Source organism: Arachis hypogaea, chromosome 7 (genome assembly GCF_003086295.3).
Source record: "Arachis hypogaea cultivar Tifrunner chromosome 7, arahy.Tifrunner.gnm2.J5K5, whole genome shotgun sequence".
NCBI lineage: Eukaryota > Viridiplantae > Streptophyta > Magnoliopsida > Fabales > Fabaceae > Arachis > Arachis hypogaea.
Window position 1 is genome coordinate 78,144,914 of NC_092042.1, and position 23,016 is coordinate 78,167,929.

Genomic DNA, 23,016 nt, shown 5'->3' on the forward strand with positions numbered 1-23,016 from the left:
ATTATCTTAAAAATTTAAATATTTTAAAATAATTTTTTTTAGTTACGAAAATTCTTGTATTTTCTGACAAATAAATAATTTGTTACAAATAATATTGAATTTCGTGATAAATTAATTTTTTGTTATAAAATAATTAGAGTTTTTGAAACAAATGGATATTTTGTTACAAAATATTTTAAACTTTTGCAACAACTTCATCTTTTGTTATAAAATATTATAAAATTTTGTAACAAAATATCGTTTCGTTACAAAAGCCAATATAATTTGTAATAAAAAATTAAATTGTTACAAAATAATAAAACGTTTTGTAACAAAATTATATTGTTGTTACAAAACATTATTATTATGTAACAATTACTAATTTTTGTTACAAAAAACTAATTTTTTGTAACAAATTTAAATTTGTTACAAAGTTTTTGTTATAAATGTTTCATTTTCTTGTAGTAATGGTAACAACATAATGATTTTAGTATTATACCTAAATTAATTTAAATTCAATTATTTTATATATTAAAGAAATTAAATAACTAATAAATTTTTTTATTTTTATTTAATTATTGTATACAAAATTTTTGAATGCTTGATATTTTAATTTTTTTTAAATGATAAAATATGATTTAACAAGTAAGTATGAAAAATAAGTATTTTTATAATAATTATACATCTAGATATCTAAATCAAACAAAAAAATAATTTTTTTAACAAATTTTTAACAACTCAAAAGTTAACACAATGGATATGTATGGATCAAAGTGATAAACAAAAATAAAAGCTGCGATAATGGTAATATCATATGGTGGTAATTGATTGCGATCGGGGCTAATAGAAGAAGAAAAAAAAGAGAGAATAAAATAAGGCAACATAATAGTGACGGCGAGACAATAATAGTTATACGTATAAAAAAATAATAAGAAAAATTAATAGTGTATAATATGATGAGATGATATAATCAAAATAAAATTAATAATTTTGAAACAATAACAAAATTAAAGATAATTAAAAATGTTCAATATAAGATTAAAGAAATAATTTTTTATCTATTAGAATTATGTATAAAAAAAGAATGTTTTGAATATGAATATAAATTTTTAAAATTATTTTAAATTAAATAAGATTTAAAAATAAATAAATTTAATATATAAATAACTAATTTATAAATAATGTTATAAATTTTTATCTTGACAAATCACATAAAATAACAACAAAATTTTTTTAATTTAAGTTTATTTATTTTATATTTTTTATATATATTAAATAATTTAAAATATTTTATATTTTTATAATATATTTTTTAATTATTGATATTAAATTTATAATTTTAAAAATAAAAATATAAAAATATCTTTTTAACTCAATAGAAAAGCGGCTAAACAGGCACTGTCGTACCTGTTGAGCTGCTAGTATGTATAACTAGAGTAGATGCCTTGCTAGGAACATATCTTATGTTAGTTACTGTTTTAAATCATATTAGTTGTTAATATTTACGTTGAGTAACTAATATTAGTTGGTATTTTATTTTTTATTAGTGGTTAATATTTAACTATGTAGATACATTTTTTAAATATTGGGTTTAGAAAATAAATGCATAACCATATATTTATCACATTTGAAAAAATAATTTAATAACTTTAATTTATTAATTTAACCAAAAAATATTAGTAATTTAAAATGTCAGTTGATATTTTAATTTATTTTTATTTAAATATTCTATTTTAATATGAGTTGTATATTAATTTATTTTTTAATTTAATAGAGGCCTCGTCTCCTATATTTTAGGAGAGTTAGTCAAATTCTTACACCAACAGACATCATTCTTCCTTATCTGAGGGAGGCAAGGTTTTGCGACACAGTGCAACTCAGAGATTTTGTGTTTGACAATATCCTGATTTCTGTATTCGTGGAGCATTGGTGTTTAAAAACCCACAATTTTCACCTGCCTTAGGTTGAGTGCACGATCACCCTACAGGATGTTGCATATTACCTTGGGTTGCGCACCAATGAAGAGTCAGTGGGTAGTTGCTTGAGGAATTTTCAGACATGGTACCAACACCTGACATGCGATTAGTTAGAGGAGCTCTTCGGTGCTAAGCCTCCACATGCTCAACAATATGGGGAGCAGAGGAAGGAGTCCTTTTCGATCAAGCTCACGTGGCTTAGGGACAGGATACAGCATATGCTAGCTGGTGTAGATCCGGCCACTGTCTGATAGTAAACGAGGTGCTATATATTGCTAATGATTGGGGATTACCTGATTATGGATAAGTCGAACAATCAGGTTCACATTAGGCGGTTTTCCTTGCTAGCAGACTTTGATAGGTGCCGCAACTTGTCTTAAGGTTTTGTCATGCTTGCATGGACGTACCACTCGTTGTGCTCTACGACACATCGAGCCACTACGGACATTGTTGGGTGCATACCACTGCTGATGTCATGGATATACGCTCGACTTTTGGCATGGTACCACCGGACATGCAAACACCGACTTTTCCATTGGCTATGAGGTATACATTTGTTATAATTTCATTTGTCAATTTTCTTCGTAGTTAAGTTTATTTTCTCATTGCATAACTTGCTATTGTTATATATGGTTGTAGGTTGATAGATATGTCTAGCAGAGCAGAAACCAGTTCAATGGGAGACTCCTTTGATGGCATCTTTGGCTAGACCAGTTTTCACTCGATGCGGTAAGAAATCTTTCTTTCATATAATAATTTACTGCATAAATTTAGCTGAATAATTGCATATAGTGATTAAAATCTTTCAATTTGATTTGCAGTTTCAGTGGACGCCATATGATAACCCAGCATTATAAGCTTTGACGTTGGACTGGCTATGAGATGACTAAGAGAAATGGACATAGAAGGGTGTAGTATCCATTTGTTTTAATTATGTTGAGTTTCACCATGCTGACAAGGTGAAATCTCAGTTCGAAAGCCAACAGCTAGTTCCTATGGATCTGGTCAATGTCAACAAGTACATCTTCAACACTAGCGGAGGAGAGGACGTATGGTGGCCCACTCGTTATAGGGAGTGGTATGACAGATGGAGGGTTCAATTCGAGGAGGGACATATGATCTCCTTGCTTCCATAGACAAACTACTAGTCCACACAAGAGTATTGAGACTGGTGGCAGGTTGTTTGCTGAGTTCGGTTGCTATCTGATCAGGATGTGCTCGACAACCCTATACTATTGACTCTTTTTAATGAGTGCAACCCACTACCACACAGCCTAGGGAGGTGCTAGACCTTTGACGTGATGCACCTAGTAGACGTGCTAGGCAGTCTCATTTAGTCACACGGAGGCTAGATAGGAGAGAGGGGTGCGAGAGGCCCCGAAGGATTTAGGGGGCTCGGAGGGAGAGAGCCAGGCAGCGCCGAGAGTGCTTAGATGTAGAGTTTGAGGAGGAGGCCAAGTATGCGCAACAGGAAGATCTCGAAGACATACCGTAGGATGCTGATGGGTTATCATGGTCGCCGCCACCACCATCACCACCACCCTCTCCCACCGGTGACACAGCCACCGTCCCATGTTGATGACCCTTTCAATGCCCTACCTGGCTAGGTTGATCTTGGAGCATAGAGGAGTGGTCATCATGGGGCATCAATTGATGAGATCCAACTCAACAAGGTCTTATAGCTGTATACCACCGACTAGGATACCATGCAAACTCTTGTAGACCAATTTTGAACGAGTATGGAGTAGAGGATACATTAGGGTATCCACTCTACCGTTGCACCGGTAGTGACGTCTGTGTGGGTCCCTTATGTGTCTCCTGGTCCTAGTTACTCATATGGTACGATGTACTTCCTGGTGCTCAGTATGCCACACCCCCATCAGTGGACTATGCACGGTTAATGACTGCAATACAACCTCTGCCTCCTCCACCATAGTATCCACCTATTTCTCCAAACTATCAGACACAACCATGTCCGTGGCTGCAGTATGGTCATCTTATGCAGTTCCCTCCTCCACCACCCCCTCAGGTTCCTCCACAACCTCCGCAAGTTCCTCCTTCGCCCCCGGCCAGGCCGACAAGACCATCACGTCAGACACAGCCCCCACTATATGGCACGGGAAATCATCTTCACTACCGCATGCCCTTCAACACTGCGTTCATGCACTCTGAGAGTTTTGTAGTCATGTGTCTAAACCTACAACCACTATCATAATGCTGCAACAATATCTCCTTGTTGAATCTGTTGGCCAAGTCTAACATCTCATGGGATAACCCTCTCAATGCATCCATATACCCCTCATACCCAGCCTTGCTTGGACCATATATAGCATTCATCAAGTATCGTTTACCCTCTGTGGATTTGAAACGGGTCATAAAGTTTGCTATTATGTGTCTCACACAGTACACATGAAAAGTACTAGGAGGCCTTCAACCGCTATCATCGGCTCTCAATGCGGCTTTAATCACTTGAGATCTATCAGATATAACCAACAGCCCTACTTCTTGTGGTGTCACATGCCTCTTTATATTGTTCAGGAAGAATGACCATAACTCAGTCATCTCTGACTCTATGATAGCAAAAGCAACAAGCAGGATATTATTATTACCATCTTGTGCCACGACAATTAGTACTACACCACCATACTTTCCATACAAGTGTATGCCATCCATGGAGACAAAGGGCTTGCAATGCTTGAAAACCTGAAGACACGAGAAAAGTCAAGAATACCTTGTCAAATTGGTTGCAATCACACACCAATAAGTGGCCATCATAGTATGGTACCATACTGAAATCACTTATTATGCCAGGACAACAAATCTGCAATGCTTGCTACAACCTCAAAACCTTATTATACGACTTCTTAAAATTACCATAGATCTAGGAAATTGCCTTTTGCTTGGCCATCCAGACCTTCCTGTATGACAGTTTGTAGTGATAGCTCTACCTGACTGCACTTTGTAGGACAGGAACAGATACAAACGGATAGGACTGTATGAAAGGCATGATAACACCGCAAATGATGTTGTTGTCCAACTATTGATGGTCCTGAGACATGGTGAGGGCTAGAAGTGTGCGATTTTCCAAATTTATGCACCTCCTTATCAAATTAACATAAAATTAGATGGTTATATGTCAGTCCCAAAACAATCATGATAAACAAGAATATTGTAACTTTAGACATCATAAAGTAGCTTACCAATATCCAAGATTCTGTCAAAGTGTAATACGGAGACTCCAAGGACGTTCTGTTATGAATTGCCTACAATGCATGTGGTACTTTGATCAATCATACTCGACAATCCTATACTCAGCACTCCTCTGAATACTGTAATTCTTCACACTTAGGATGAAAGCTTCCTTGCTCTTGAATCTATGCCCAATAAAAAAACTCCACACTACTGTTTGTGTTGTAATAATTTTTCCCTGTATTTAAAAATGGAGTACCCTCATGTATCGCATCAAGATTCAGTGTGTGATAATGTCTAGCTACAGTTGACAACTCTGGAACTAGTTTTGGGGCAGGCAGAAGATATAGAACTGTTCCCACCCACTGGAGTCTCTAGTACAAACTCTTCCTCATTCCCAGAAGAACCACTTTTATTGCTATCAGCAATATATTCTTCATCTGACTCCTTACTATCCACCTCGATATGATCCGTTGGACTAGCACGCTGTAGAGGTGGTCGTGCAAGAGGTGGATCAGCTTTGATAAAATTTGAGTGTCTAAAACCAACACCACCTATGTCACCAACCTTTGTAGAAAGCTCCATCACTTGTTAGGCTATGATTCTTCCATGGATATCAAATATCAAGTGTACATGCTCATTGCCATCCAGCAAAAAATTACAAAACTGAAATACTCTACTTTCTATTGGTGCTAACAACCTATACCCAACTCTTCCAACCTCCTTTGTCCCATTAGTACCTAAGCTTGTCAATATTAGGCTATTCAACTCAGATGAAAAACTTAATCGACGAATGCACAATAGGATAGGACTATCACACTCAAAAATAATCCCATTGTCACTGTTTCTCATGTGACAATTAGCAGGCATGGACCTAAGTAGAGCAATGGGGTACTTGCCCCCACTCACATTTCATTTTTGTTTTAAAATATATATATATATATATATATAATATGTCCCATTTTAGATTTTAAATGACTCCACTACAAATAAACTAAACCCAATTATTTAAAGCCCCAAATTTATTTTATCTTTCTATCATTTTGACTATTAGTTAACCTAATCAAATTTAGTCTTCTTCCATTCTCAAATCTCCACCATCACTCCTTTAATTTATTCTCTTAAACTGTCTTCTTAGTTTCATATTTTTAACCTTCTTTTTTTATTCTTTGTCTAGTGGTCATCTTCTCTTCATCAAAAGGTAAATTTTAAATTCTCTATTTTGTTTTATATAGCTCTCTATGACTCTATGTATCTTTTAATTTTATTGTTTCTCTTTTTGATATTTTTAATTACAAATTTTAATTCAAACAATTATAATTTAGGTATTAATCTATTTTTTCATTCTCTATGAATTTATATATTTTATTTTTTCATTCTGTTTATTGTTTATGCTTATTATTTTATTCACAATTTAGTTATCCTTATTACCATGTGAGTATCGAAATGGCTCCGTATGAGACTCTATATGGGAGGAAATGTCAATCTCCGCTATGTTAGTATGAAGCTGGGGAGAAAGGCTTGTTGGGATCGGAGATGATAGCTGAGACCACTGAACAAGTCAAGAAAATTCGAGATAGGATACTTACCGCACAGAGTCGTCAGAAGAGTTACGCCGATCAGAGACAGAAACCCTTGGAATTTGAGGAAGGAGATCATGTTTTCCTTAAGGTTACTCCAACCATAGGAGTAGATAGGGCGATTAAAGCAAAGAAGTTGAATCCTTGGTACATTGGTCCATTTCAGATCCTGGAGAGGGTTGGACCGGTGGCATATCGGATGGCTCTACCACCTCATCTTTCGAACTTGCACGACGTATTTCACGTGTCGCAGCTTCGCAAGTATACTCCTGATACTAGCCATGTGTTAGAATCTGAATCTGTTCAGTTGAAAGAAGATTTGACGCTTCCGGTAACTCTAGTCAGAATTGATGATACTAATATCAAACGGTTGCGTGAAAATGAGGTTTCGTTAGTCAAAGTGGCATGGAGTCGAGGCGGTGTTGAAGAACACACTTGGGAACTTGAGTCGGAGATGCGAGCCAACTACCCGCACTTATTCTCAGGTAATTGAATTTGAATTTTGTGGGCAAAATTTCCAATTAGGTGGGTAGAATGTAAAACCCGGTTAATTAATGACTAATTAACTCATAAATGAGAATTTATTCTAGACAGCCAAAAAATGTGATTTTTATGACTTAATATGATAGAGGAGATTGAGACGAGAATTTCGATACCAATTTTATAGAAATCGGCCCAAGATTGGACCGAATGGGCCAAACCGGGCCAACTGGACCCATATTGGGCCCTTGGCCCAACATAACTAAACCTAAAACCCTAATTTTCAGTACTCTCTCCTCACTAAACACTCACACACGCTGAAATGAATGCAAAAGGGGGAAGGACACTCTCTCAAAGTTCTACCCTTGTTTGATCTTCAAACCACTATAACTTTTTTCTAGAGCTCCGGTTTCTGCACTGTTTGCGGCCACGCATTCACCGTGAAGAGCTCTACAAAATCCACTACTTTGTTCTTGAGGTAAGCCACGATTTTGGTTCAGTTCTTCATCCCTTAATTTCGAATTTCATGGAGAAAAGTGTTGAAATTTTGGACTCTTTGATGTTATAGGACCCAACTCTCTTGAAGAAGAAGATTAATCTTGTCTCTTTGAACCTTGGGTGTGGTAAGATTCTCAATCCTAGTGAAATTTATTGTTCTATGATGTTTGGATATTGAGTTATTGTGTTTGGGTATGATAATTGTGGCTTAAGTAGTGTGTGTGTAAATATTGAAGCTTGATTGAGATTTTGGAAAGCTTGGAAAAACGGCTTTGGTGTGCTAAAAATCTGTTCTTGGAGGTGTTGAGACCTTGAGAGCTTATGGAAAAGTGATTTGGAAGTGCTCCGGTTGAGTGGGTGGCTAAGGTATGATCTTGGTTTCCTATATCTAAAATATAATGTGGTGTGAAAACTTAGGCTAGATACCCTAAGATAGGATTTGAATTGTTGATGTTGTTGAATGGTTGAGGTAAATTATGTGGTCATGTGTGTGATTATGAATATTGATGTTTTGATGGTATAATGCATAAGAGATATGCATGCTTGTTATATGTTTGATGATTGGTTGAGGTTGAATTGTGGGTGAAACCATGTTGATAGTGAGACTGATATTGATTGTATATATTGATGATTGATTGGAAATTATATTGTTGGAAATTGGGATGAGGAGATATATACAATGTGATATTGTGTTTGAAATTGAGGTAATTGATTGAGATTGGTTAAAATGGTGGATTGGTGGCTTGTGTTTTGATAAAAAGGTTAATGTATGAGTGGAGGAGGCTTGAGGTAGATTTTTGGTATGTTTTGGTTGATTTTGAAAAGGGTTGAAATTGGTTTCTTTTGAAACTGGCACTTTGTGGTTTTATATGAAAATGTGGTTTTTGGGCATACTTTGACGGAGCATAACTTGGTCTCCAAATCCCCAATTTGTGCCAAATTTGTTTAGAAATGAAATTGGACCTGGGATATTTATTTCGTTCGAAGAACGGATGAAAAATGATTTGAAACGGTGAAGTTATGCCCGTTGGAAGATTAGGGTTTGAAACTGTGAATTTTGCAGCTTTTAACTTGGAAAAATTTTCGGCAGAACGTGCACCCACGCGTGAGCATGGCTGATGCGTACGCATCGTTTTCACTACCCACGTGTGCGCATGGCCCACGCATACGCGTCGATGCGCTGCACCAATTGCCCAGCATACTTCCCGAGAGTTGTGCGAGAAATGTGCCAGTTTTGTGCGTGGGGAACAAACCACACCCACGCGTACGCATGGCTGACGCGTAGGCATCACTTGGCTTTTCTTCCATCCACGCGTGCATGTGGACGATACATACGCGTCGATGAACTTTTGGCTTTCCACGCGTGCGCGTGGGCGACGTGCACGCATGTCTCTGTTTTCATCCCAAAGTTGGTTTTTGAGTTTTAAAAACGAAATTTCATACTTCTAAGCATCCGATCTCACCCCTTATGTCCCAAATCATTATGATATGTCTAGCAATGGGAAAGAAGGTAGGGAGTGTAGTAACTTGTGAATGAAAAAAGGGGAGAAATAATGATCAATGATGATCAAATGTGATTGTATGAGATATGGAGGATGGCGGTGGAAGTGCTTTATATGCTATGAGCCGAAGGGCTGAATTTATTAATAAATTGGCTGATTCTAGATTGAACTATGAGCTAGATGGCTGAGTTATTGCCGAATTACGGCTGAGCCATTATTGATTTATGGCTGAGTATGATTGCATATATGCATATTGAGTGAAATGTGAATGTTGCACTTCCACTATTTGAGATACAAGTTTCTTTGGGTGGAAGCAGTGGCTAGCCACCATGTGCTTCAAGTGGAGACTCGATACTCTGCTGACCCTATGTCGTAAGTGTGGCCGGACACTGTGAAAGTTCCAGATAAGCTCGCCCCTGTGAATATACACCAGTGAGGGTGTTGGATATGAATTATGAATTATGAATTATATTGAGTATAACTCGAGTTGGGGATGCACGACAGAGGGACAATCCAATGGTTAGCTACCAGGACTTGTCGGGTTGGCTTTATAACCGACAGATTAGACACATCAGCCATTATGACAGGCATACATCATATGTATATTATGTCAATTGTTTGGAATTGCCTAATTGATTATATATTACTTGCTAATTGTCTAAATGTCATAACGGCTTCCTACTTGTATATCTCCTTGTCTGATATAATTGTGTTTGCCATTTTATTCTCCTGCTGCTGGTTGAGAGGTCTGGAGGAATTGGAAAGGAAAGTATTAGTTAGATTGAAGATCTTTAGTCAGTTACCACTTATGGTTTAGCCTGTTTATAAGCTTTGAATTATCTGTTGGAAGTTATAGGATTGCCTTCGGCTTTCCCAGGACATTACATGTTAGATATGTGGGCACTGTTACCATACTGAGAACCTCTGGTTCTCACCCATGCAGGTTTTGTAGTTTTTAGATGTAGGACGTGAGGCTTCTCGCAGAAGCATGCTGGAGTCTTCTGGATTAGCGAAGATCCTTGGTTCTCGAGACTCTATCTTAGTTTATATGTTTTGTTTAGATACTTTTATCTCCACTAAATAATACAAACTATTTTAACTCCTCTTAGAGGTTGTTTTGGAGAATAGGTTTTCTGTATTTTTGTCCCTTTGGGTTTTCTTTGGGTTTCTTGCTTTATATATTTGTATATACTTCTATGCTCGGACCGGTTATCTTCGCAACCGAATTTTGAGTTTTAATATTCCTGTTTTTGGCACTCTTTTGTATATATATAATCTCGCGTTAGTTTATCCTTTATCCATGTGTTATCGATCGGAGTGTTGCGCTTTTCTTTTTAACGATTTTTGTTATACCCTTTTCTTCAAAGGCTCCTAGTTATAAACATTTTTCATACTACTATATATACTAAATTTTATTTATAGAGATCATAATACCTTGCCATCTCTGAATTATGACTTAAGCATAAGACTTTGTATGGTAGGGTGTTACAGTTGCTAAACTAGGCAAACTTTAACATGCTTCCACATGTTCGTCGCTCGGTTGGAAGAATTTGATAAATCTGTAAAAAAAAAAATCTTCGTATATAATGTTAGATTAATTTGTTTCTGAAATTAAAGACCTTTTGTTTTATTATTGAAAAAAATTCACTACCTATTTGGGTTAGGGTTAAATACGATTTTGGTCCCTAAGGTAGGGGCTGGAAGTTTTTTTCGTCCCCAACCTTTTTTTTGCTTACAAAATTGTCCCTAAGGTTTAACTTAGTTTTAAAATCGTCCTTCGAACCAAAATACCCTTCCCCTTCTTCCCCAAAATCCTCATTTTCTATTCTTCTTTTTCTTCTTCTCCATCCAGCATCATCTCTTCTTTTTTCTTCTTCTTCATTGAAGCATCAGCAACAATAACAATGAAACAATGTAATAAACATGAAAAAAAGAAACCAGAAGCAGAAGCAAAAACAATGGAATTAGAAGCAAAACCAAAATTAGAAGCACAAGCAACCAGAAGCAGAAGTAAAATGAAATTGAATTAGAAGCAAAACCAGAACCAGAAGCACAAACAACTAGAAACAGAAGTAGAAATAATGGAATTAGAAGCAAAACCAAAACCAGAAGCACAAGCAACTAGAAGCAGAAGCAAAATGAAATTGAATTAGAAGCAAAACCAGAACTAGAAGCACAAACAACTAGAAGCAGAAGTAGAAATAATGGAATTAGAAGCAAAACTAGAACCAGAAGCACAAGCAACCAAAAGCAGAACCAAAATCAGAAGCAGAGCAACTAGAAGCAGAATGAAATTAGAATAAAAAATAATAGAATCATAATAAAAAATAATGTAATTAACAAAATTAATAAATCCACAAATCAAACAAATTATATAATATAATTAACAGAAACGACGAGGAACAGAAACGGCCGGCGAGTAGCAGCAACGATTAACGGACGCGAGTAGCAGCGACGATTGACGACCGAGCGAGGACGAGGAAAAAAATGGAGAGTGGCGCGCGATATCCACCCTCACGGATCTGCTGGCGTTGACGTCGAGCGAGGAAGAGAAGCAGCGCCGAGATCTGGCGGCAAAGACTGAACAACAAGGAGCAGTGGCGACGATAAGGAGCGAGGGCGGCGGCGAATTCTCTTCCCCTTCCCTTCCCTACTTTCCCTTCCCCCTCTTCTTCCATGACACCCCTCCCCCCAAAGCGTGATTCCCTTTAATCCTTTTTTTATTTTATTTTTTTTATATTTATTTAATTAGGGATAGTTTGGTAATAAAAATTAAAAATTTTTACTAAAAATGACGATTTTAAAACTAAGTTAAACTTTAGGGATGATTTTATAAGCAAAAAAAGGTTTGGGACAAAAAAAATTTTCAACCCGTACCTTAGAGACCAAATCGTACTAAACCCTTTGTGTTATATAGTTTAATTTTGATGCACTCAATCATATCCATTCTTTTAAATGACCATTCACGCGGTCAATATAAAATATAATTATTTTTACTTTTGTAACATTATGTAATTAAATTCACATATAAGATTATTTTACACTGACAGTGCATCAAAATTAAATTTATATTTATATATATTATTTTATATATTTTTCTTCTAAATAATCAGCCAATAGAATAATCAAACTTGATATAGTAGAATAATCTATTTATAGTAGTATAATAAAACATTTTATAAAATGTCAAATATATATTTTACACAATAATTAATTTTTTATATACACATAATAAATAATACCATGATAGTAGGATTGAATTCTTTTATAAGAATAATGTACGAAAATTGTCTCTCTCTCTATCTATCTATATATATATATATATATATATATATATATATATATATATATATATATATATATATATATATATATATATATATATATATATATATATATATATATATATATATATATAGTACTCATTAGTTAGCAATAATTGATTATTACCAAACCTAAACTCAATAAATAAATGATTATATATATATACATATATTACTCATTAGTTAGCAATAATCGATTATTACCAAACCTAAACTCAATAAATAAATGAAAACATTTATATAGTTTATTTTAAGATAAGTACGATTTCGGTCTTTAAAGTTTAGGTCAAAATTTTTTTTATTTAACTTTTTTTTATACAAAATCGTTCCTAAAGTTTAACTTTGTTTTAAAATTATCTTTTTTACTAAAATTTTAAAATTTTGGACCAAATTACTTCTAAAAAATTTATAAAATAAAAAAATAAGAAAAAGAACGTGTTTGAAGTTGAAAGAAAAAATAAAGAACCACGATGAAGAAGAAGGAGAAAGAGAAAGGTGGCGACGACGCCAGTGAGAAAGGATGGACGTCGTACGCCGCATCGTCGTTTCTGTTCCTGCGGCAATGTCTGACGTTGACGCCAGCAGATCGGCGAGGGAGGACGTCGTATGCTGCGTCACCGTTTCTGCTCCTGCGCTAGTGTCTGACATCGACGCTAGCAGATCAACGAGGGAGGACATTGTACGCCAGTATCCCCGTTTCTGCTCCTGCGCTAGTGTTCGATGTCGACGCCAGCAAATCGACAAGGAAGGACGTCGTGTGCCGTATCGCCATTTCTGCTCCTACTTGTCACTCCCTCGCTGCTCACTACTGCTCCTCGCCACTCGCCGCTTACGGCTGCTCCTCGTTGTTCCGTAGGTTCCAATTCTTTTTTTTTATTCTTTGATATTTGAAATGCAGATTTGTTGATTTTTTTAGTACTGATTTCTGCTTTTGCTTGTTGTTTATTACGTTGTTGATTCATCTATTTTTGGTTCTTTAATGTTTGTTGATTTGTTAATTACATTTTTTATTCTTTTGCTTTTTTTTTGTTTATTATATTATGCTTCTGATTCCATTGTTATTGTTGCTGATGCTGTGATGAAAAAGAAGAAAAAGAATAAGCGAAACTAAGTATTTTGGTGCAGAAAGATTGTTGGAGAAAGGTTTTTTTGGTGCGATGGATGATTTTAAAATTAAGTTGAACCTTAAGAATTATTTTATATGCAAAAAAAAAAAAAAGTTAGAGACGAAAAATTTTTCGACCAATGCCTTAAAGACCAAAATCATACCTAATCCGTTTTTTTTATTTTAAAAATAAAAATCTATTTCAAGGTCAACAAAAGATACTTAGAAGTTCCATCACTCGGAAGTTCCTCATTTGATTCATGGCAAATAAATAGATATAGAGTAGACACACATGGCTTTAAAACGTTTCTCTTTCTCTTATTGACTCTGTTTCGCTCCCACAAATAATAACACATAATCATAGCTACTCTTCTTGTCTTCTTCTTCTTCTTCTTCGTCCCTTTCACAAAACCAACGGGAAATTAAATACGGTGGCCAGCAATAATTAATTACACACCATATCATGATGAAGGTGGAGTTTGTTATGCCAACAAGCTCCAAAAACGTCAAAGCCTTCTTCATCATTGTGTTCCTTGCCTTCAATTGCTTCCAACAGTTTGGATCCTTCGCTCAACTCATACCACAAGATGAAGGTACAATTCATCTTCTCTGTTTTTTTTTTTTTTTTTTTGGTTCCAGTAACTTCTATAACTTCCGTGGTGCTTTTTTTTTTCTTTTAAAGGAAGAAAAAACTGCCATAAAAAATAACACTAACGCTCTTTTCTGGCAGAAAAGAAAAAATGTATGAGAACTTTGTGTTAACGATCTGTGTGTGAAAATAGGAAAGAATGAAAAGTTTTGCATTATAACCGTTTCGAATTGTATGAATTAAATTAAATAGACACACATATATATACAATCAATCATTTTCGTAGAGTTTGAAGTGATTGTCCTTGTTTTTGGCATTGCTTTTGATTACCTTGTTCTGTTTTTGCCGAATAAAGTTTGTGTTCTTTGCTCTCTCCTTATACCTCCAGAATTTATTTATTTATTTATCTATCATCAACTTCAATTGCTATTTCTTTTATTATTTTGCTGTTTGGGTCTTTTTATGGCAGTTACCAGATCCAAAACTTGAATTGATCATGGTCAATCTTCCTATGTTTCTATTACTTGACACATGAATTTATATTGTTTTTTCTTATTGGAGCTCACTTTCATGGTGACATGTTTTACTTTTCTGCTAGCAATAATGGCGAATTGTTTATCATACACTTCCTTATTTATTTTATTTTATTTTATTTTTTGGATGACGTAGATTTTTTGTAGATGGACTTGTCATTTGTTTTTGAAGGTTTTTGGTGTTCACAAAAATAATGATAGAGTCATGTACTTTTATTATATTTATTTGAAACTCGTTTTTCTTTTACCATAAAATCAAAATGAAATCGGAATTTTTAAAAATAATGTTAATAAATTTTCACTAAATAAAATATCTTGTACGCATTGCTGTCCCTCGTCAGAATGTCCCATCCTTACATGCAAAAGGGGCCACTTCTTTTGTAATTTACTCATATATGAGATTGAATTATTAAATATTATTATTATTCTTTTTATCTATCTATTCTATCATATTTACTGTGTGACCCGTGTTTTCTTTATCAATAATAGATAGAAGATATATTCTATGTTTTGTTGTAGTCAAACCAAGGAATGGATCATGCAGCTCATAATTTTATAATGATGTAAAGGGGACTTAAAAAAAACACAAAATAAGTTGTTTCATATATGGTTACGTTGAATAATGTGTACATACAAGATGTTTTAAAATTATTGACCAAAATCATGGTTTGCTAAAATCATATTTCTCCTATCCCCACTTGTGTTTCTTTAAATTTATTACTAAAGCATTATTAGTAGTGTACCAAAATGGAATACTTTTCATGAATGGAATTACGTGCTGTAGTATCGTGCATACTCTTCTTATTATTAGAACTGGCTATTTGGCTAATCATAGCACTATTTTGTAATTAATGCCTTATTAAGCCATATGTGTTCTTAAACTTGACTTTTCTTCATACATTTTGTGGAAAGGAGAGGTGCTTCTTTTTTTGAGTTCAGTGTTTTATTCAAACCTGCTTTGTGTGTCGGCTAGTAGCATATTTATTGGCCTCCATTAAAAAATAAATAAATAAAGGTGAAAATTCAGGTGAAGTCGATCGACTTCATGTGAAGTTGATATTTGAGAGTTGTTAAATAAAAATTTAGTCAAATCAGTCAAATTATCTAACGATTCTCAAGTATCAACTTCACATGAAATCAACTGCATCTGAGTTTTCACCGTAAAGTGATTCATAGTTAAGAGCTCGATTTGAATCTATGCGTTAATGTTATTTAGTGAAGCAACCTTAGAACTTAGAAGTAATCCCATAATTCTTTGATTAATAAACACATGTAAATTCAAACAGAATTTTTTACCAAAAAGAAAAACCAATAAAAAAAGGCATTTTAAATTTCTTAACATCTTTTCTGTGAAAAAAGTTGAATGCGCAACCAAACATGCAAAATTGGACGATAAGCCTTGAGAGAATATGAAAAGATCATTGAAAGTGACTTGTAGCATATAGTTGCATGAAAAGTTCAATTTTCGTTAGTATTTTATATTCCACGCCAACCATGTATGACTTTGTTTAGCCGACAAACTAAGTATAACGAGTTGTTGTCTTTATTATTCTTCTTTTTTTTTTTTCATTATTATATAATTATAATAGCATCGCATTCATTTATTTAGGCTATTGACCACGTGAATGCAATAACAATGATATGGCCAGTTAAAATCTTTTAAATCATATATGAGAGTTTCAAGTTGATATAGTAGCCCCAGCATGTGATTGTTGACTAGAAATATCTCCAAGTCAATCTAGAAATATTAATTAATTGAACCATCTTCAGTTGACATGGTTGAATTCGTACATACATTATTTACTTTTCAATTAATTAAATACTATGGTTTAAAAGGTGGTTAATAAAGCCTTGGTTAATTCATTTACTTGTCCAATTTGATGTGACTCGCGTTCACGTACTATTGATACCTTGTATTTGTTTTTAAGATATGTTATACGTACATAATAACACACACCTTTTATTTTATGCATTTTGTTAATATGTAGAGTAAGTAATAATAATTTCGTATTTAAATTGGTGTTTAATTTTATACATTTTTGAAATTTAAAAAAAGATAGAAGAAAAAAAGTATATGAAAAATAAATACCATTAAATCTTTGAATTGCTATCTCTATTGATTCAATATTCTGTTCGATTTCTAGAATCTTGAACAGATATAAAATATTTTTATCACAAGTTAATTATATTGAAAACAACATGAAATAATGCATGCAGATAAATAAAATTCAATTGGATTGTGTATTGTGTTACAGTGAAAGTGCTACAAACAATATCAGATAAAGTGAAGAACCTGAACTGGAAAGTAACACAAAATTCATGTAACGTTGATGGAGGATTTGGAAAACAAGAAGCCAATTTAGGGTCTCAAGTCCTTAGGAATATCACATGCAATTGCTCTTTCAATAGTAACACTCTTTGCCATGTTACAAACATGTAAGTCAATTTTAATTTTCAATGATATGTATCTATGCAGTGAATGTAAAAACTAAAAAGTAGTTATCAAATGTTAGGTGGCAATACGTGTTAAATTTTTTTTTTTATGGATAAATATATCAAAATTAAATTGTTATTTTTGTTATTAACAACACAAAAAAATTGGCTATGATAGTGTTCTCAAGGGTCTCAACATTTCTGGAGCTATACCTGATGAATTTGGAAATCTAACTCATCTGGTGGAACTGTAAGTGTTTTTCTTGTTACATGTTCATATATCTTGTGAGTCTGTTAGAAATTTTGAATGTGCTTAATTTTGTAGTCATTACTTGACTTAATTGTATATGATTAATGTAAGATAGAATTTTTAATTAACTGAAATTTTTGTAATTTTGCAGTGATTTAACTCGCAATTATTTTAATGGCTCAATTCCAAAGAGTCTTGCAAACATCCCACTTGCTAATCTGTAAGTCACCATTACTTTATTTTGTATCTGTGTTATTGTTTTCTTGCTCTATGATTCAAATCACTAATTAATCTACGATTATTACTATGCTTAAGGTCACTCTTGGGAAATAATCTTAGTGGTCCAATTCCCGCTGAAATTGGTGACATTGCTACTTTGCTTGAACTGTAAGTGTTTGATAAAATGACTGTGTCAGATTGGTTAGTATTTGAAGAGGAAGAATAAATTGAATTTGTTAATCCATGGTAATAGGAACTTAGAAGATAATCAACTTGGAGGATCCCTTCCACCTAGCCTTGGAAATTTGAGCAAATTGGATCAATTGTAAGAACTTTTATTGATTGATTTCAAGATATATTTTTCATTTAATGTGGATGCATTTCTTATGTATCATGATTTCATCTTGCTTTGAAAATGCACATGCAGACTTCTCTCTGGAAATAATTTTACAGGGGCAATCCCAGAAGAATTTGGCAAACTAAAGAATCTCACTGGGTTGTAAGTGATATGATTTTATACAACTTTTTTTATTTACCTTTTTCTTTAATTTCTTATTATGTCTGGGTTAAATTCTGAAATCACTTGCCATTTTCTGCAGTAGGATAGATGGAAACAGTTTTTCTGGGAAGATACCAAACTTTTTTGGGAACTGGACCAAAATTACGAGAATGTGAGTCTAAAATTTTGCTTCATGCATGATATTTTTTCTTGTTAAAGAAGAAAACAAATGCACATAATTCGGGTTGCTTTTGAGTTAATTCGGTGAGGCGTCTTGTATTTTTATAGGGATATGCAGGGAACATCCATGGAAGGCCCAATTCCTTCTGTTATATCTGAGTTAACAACTTTGCAAGAATTGTGAGTACTTTCTCTGTTTAAACTTTAAACATATTCTTAAATTGCTGCATTGTAGAATTCAATCTTCAACAGAGACAGATGTTCTTTCCATTGATGAAATGTTACATGTATCAGGAGAATAACTGATTTGAAGGGACCACCTATGACATTTCCTAATCTTACAGAGTTGAAGAGCTTGACCAGACTGTGAGTATGTGAAGAATTATACAAGATATAATTCATTTACCCTTTTTACTAACTCATTCAGTTTTTGGTGACATAGGGAATTAAGAAATTGCCCTCTCACTGGTCACATTCCACCCTATCTTGGTGAATTGCAACGTTTAAAAACTCTGTAAGTTGTTGTATGCTTTGGGTATAACATTTTCACTACATATCTGTTTATCTGAAAATCTATATGTACTTTTAATTCAATGATATATATGCTAAAAAGAATAGAGGAATGAGTTTGAAAGATTTGTTCTTTTGTTGCAGAGACCTGAGCTTCAACAGGTTGAATGGTTCTATCCCAGATTCACTTGGGAACTTGCAAGGACTAAATTACCTGTAAGTGTACAATTTCTTTTCTCGGATCGGATAGTCCAGAAAGGATATGGTAATTCCAACTTGTAATTTGATCTCAAGAATGTTGAGTGCTTTGCTTTTATTGATTTTAACTTTCTCTGATATGATGAAGATAAGCTACTGATGATGCAGGTTCCTGACTAACAATTCTTTGACCGGAACGATTCCTTCATGGATACTAGGCAGCGACCAGAACATGTTAGCATATTTTGCCGAACTTTTCCCTCTTTATTTGCAAAGTTTAGAGTCAATTGTTCAAATTTAGCTATTACTAAAGAATACCAACACCATAGACTTGTCTTTAGCAGTCACTGAATGAAGTTACTAAATTGCTTTATGTTCTCTCTTTCAGGGATTTATCTTACAACGATTTTACATCGCCTTCTCAACCTAGTTGCCAACTTCAGGATGTGTAAGCTTCTCTGTCTAGAAACTACATAAGCATTTCATATATTCCAATGCTAAGTTCTGTATAATTATTGAACAGGAACCTAGCTTCCAGCTTCTCTTCCTCAGCGAGCACTTCGTAAGTTTCTTTTAATGGTTTAGTTTATATTCTATGCCAGCTTTAAATAATCTGTTAAAAACAAACCTCATGTCTTGTAGAACTACATGCTTAAAGAGGGGCCTGCCATGTTCAGGAAAAGCAAACAGTAAGTGTCCAAACATAGTAGTTAAATGATAGTTACTTTTGAAGTAATATTTAACAAAAGAAGTAGTTGTTTCTTCTTCTCAAAAGTGATTCACTATGTTTATGCAGCTTATTCAATATTCATAAACTGTGGAGGATCTGAAATTGAGGCTGAGGGCACAAAATATGAAGCCGACGTCAGCAGAAGCGGCACTTCAAACTATCATAGTAGTAGCAGCAAGTGGGCTTACAGCAGCACAGGAGCATATCTAGGAGATACGGATGCTCCACATGTGGCAACAAATGATTTCAATTTGAATATTAGTGGACCTGGATACTACCAAACTGCCCGCATTGCCCCTTTGTCTCTTAATTACTATGGCCTCTGTATGAAGAATGGAAATTATAAAGTGAAACTTCATTTTGCTGAGATAATGTTTTCTAATGACCAAACATTTAGCAGCCTTGGAAGGCGTATATTCGATGTTTCAGTCCAAGTGAGCAAAATTTTTGTTTTTCGCATTTTACCAAAATTTGTGCACCTGGTTTTACAAGATAACAAAAGTTTTCAATGTTTTGAATTCTTTTTCATGGCAGGGTGTTAAATATTTGAAAGATTTTAACATTGCTGAAAAAGCTGGTGGAGCTGGTAAACCAATTACTGAGGAGTTTGATGTAGATGTTAATGATAATACCTTGGAGATACACTTGTCCTGGGCAGGGAAAGGAACTAATGCCATTCCTGTGAGAGGTGTATATGGACCTCTTATATCTGCCATAACTGTTACTCCAAGTAAGTAATTTCAACCCTATTGTTCTTGTCCTTCCTTTCTTTTAAGTTTTGTCTATCATATTATTTCATGTTCTAAAGACTCTTCTACTTTGTTTTAGACTTCAAAATTCCTTCGAATGGACTGTCTACTGGAGCAATTGTCGGAATTGTGATTGGATCGTGCGCATTCGTCATACTGATACTATTTGTCCTTTGGAAGATGGGTTTCCTATGTGGGAAAGATCAAACAGACAAAGGTAATTTCACAAATAGAAGGTTAAAAAAATGGTTAGCAGCCAAGATACTTCTATTAAGATTATATTATTTCATAGCAAAAATTTTACTGCAAAGATCCAAAATGATATCTTGTGATATTCTTTTTGAGGTGACAAAATCATGTGTTTTATGTTATTTGAAATTGCTGACTTGGTTTCTGATCATTGTGTTGCTTTCTTCCTGGAACTTCTTCCCCACTAATCATATGTTTTTATCACCCCCCTCTTGTCTCTCTGTTTTCATGTGTACTTTTTCATTCTGATTAACTTGTATAAACCTACCTTGTTGCAGAACTTCTAGAGCTGAAAACAGGCTATTTCAGTTTAAGGCAAATTAAAGCTGCTACTAATAACTTTGACCCAGCAAACAAGATAGGTGAAGGAGGATTCGGACCAGTATACAAGGTAACTTTGAATGGATTATATTCATCTTGCTTGAGCAGTATGAAGTTTTAGAACATTGGAAATTACCTCATACACCAATAAGTTCGCTATGAAGACAAAGATGCTGAAAACATTTCCTATTCCAGGGCGTACAGCCAGATGGTACTGTAATTGCAGTTAAGCAACTCTCGGCCAAATCAAAGCAAGGGAACCGCGAATTCGTCAATGAAATAGGCATGATATCTGCTTTGCAGCATCCAAATCTTGTGAAGCTTTATGGTTGTTGCATTGAAGGACACCAATTGCTGCTAGTATATGAATACATGGAGAACAATAGTCTTGCTCGTGCCCTTTTCGGTTAGTACCTTTTCTTACGAACAACTCATTGTGTCTGTGGTGTATGTTCCTAGTCATATCTAACTGAAAAAGAAAATTTTCCCTCCAGGTAAACAAGAACAGAGGATGCATTTGGATTGGCCTACAAGAATGAGGATCTGTGTTGGTATAGCAAGGGGTTTAGCTTATCTACATGAGGAATCAATATTAAAAATAGTCCATAGGGATATTAAGGCAACCAATGTCTTACTTGATAAGAGTCTGAATGCTAAAATCTCTGACTTTGGTTTAGCCAAGCTTGATGAAGAAGAGAATACCCATATCAGCACAAGAATAGCTGGAACAATGTTAGTATCTTGCCACACCACAGCATTTGATGTTTTGTATTGTTTTATGAACTCACTGACTCAATGATACTAAAATTTTTCTATTACCAGTGGTTACATGGCCCCAGAGTATGCTATGCGGGGTTACTTGACTGACAAGGCAGATGTCTATAGCTTTGGCATTGTGGCGTTGGAGATTGTTAGTGGGAAGAGCAACACAAACTACAGACCAAAAGAGGAGTTTGTTTATCTTCTGGATTGGGTAAGTTGCAACTGCATGTCGCTTTGAGTTTTATGTTAACCTCAAATGTTGTGTGGGATCATTTGGGTGCAAGATCACCAAGTTACTTTTTGACTCTTCTAAAGTTTAGATTTCATTTTGATTTTCTAATTACTATTTTTCTTTCCATGCCACTAAAGGCCTATGTTCTCCAAGAGCAAGGAAACCTTCTGGAGTTGGTTGATCCAAGTCTCGGTTCAAGCTACTCCCCTGAAGAAGCCATGAGAATGCTGCAGTTGGCACTCCTGTGCACCAACCCATCTCCTACTCTTAGACCACCCATGTCATCTATTATAAGTATGCTTGAAGGGAAGACTCCCATCCAAGCACCAATAATCAAGCGCAGCGAGGGTGCACAAGACGCAAGATTCAAGGCCTTTGAGATGCGGTCACACGACAGCGAAACAAATATTTCTTCTGCATTCTCACAATATAGCCAAGAGCAGAGGAGCAGATCCATGAATGGACCATGGGTTGACTCCTCCGTCTCTCTTACTAGTGGAGAAGATTATTCCTCAACCAATAACCTTATAAACAGTTCGCGCAATGTGTGATTCTGTTTGGACCTTGAAATTTGGGAGGCCAACTCACATTAAATTCATATTCTTTTTGTAAATCATGTAAGCACTAAGCAGCAATAGATTAAGAGTGATTGCATAGAAGTTTTCTTTAGACATGTTGGTTTTGATCTAAGAATGGAGAAGTTTTTACTCAAAATATCAAACTTGTTTCGCATTATTCACTAACAAAACGATGTGCACGGATGAAGTGTTCTGTTTTCATTAACTTCTCATCTAAACATTTAGTAAAATCTAAGTTCATGTCGCCTTGTACCACTCACCATATGGTATAGGACTTACATTGCCTAACGTTCACCATATGGCATAGGACTTACATTCCCTAACGTCATAGCAAAAGGTTAAGAAATATTGG

The 23,016-nt window shown here is 34.6% G+C and overlaps 1 protein-coding gene across 1 annotated transcript; it reads left to right on the forward strand.

Moving 5' to 3' along the window:
* Window positions 1-13,856: 13,856 nt before the first annotated feature.
* Window positions 13,857-22,800, forward strand: LOC112703571 (probable LRR receptor-like serine/threonine-protein kinase At1g53430). Its single transcript, XM_025755084.3, has 24 exons — window positions 13,857-14,225; window positions 17,010-17,190; window positions 17,366-17,437; window positions 17,589-17,657; window positions 17,753-17,824; window positions 17,910-17,981; window positions 18,084-18,155; window positions 18,256-18,327; window positions 18,444-18,515; window positions 18,630-18,701; window positions 18,778-18,849; window positions 18,990-19,061; window positions 19,212-19,277; window positions 19,432-19,491; window positions 19,567-19,605; window positions 19,686-19,732; window positions 19,840-20,207; window positions 20,308-20,503; window positions 20,602-20,739; window positions 21,050-21,162; window positions 21,288-21,498; window positions 21,587-21,824; window positions 21,915-22,065; window positions 22,224-22,800. Exons 1-24 carry the CDS (start codon window positions 14,096-14,098, stop codon window positions 22,635-22,637), a joined length of 3,069 nt encoding a protein of 1,022 aa, XP_025610869.1. The 5' UTR covers window positions 13,857-14,095; the 3' UTR covers window positions 22,638-22,800.
* Window positions 22,801-23,016: the final 216 nt, after the last annotated feature.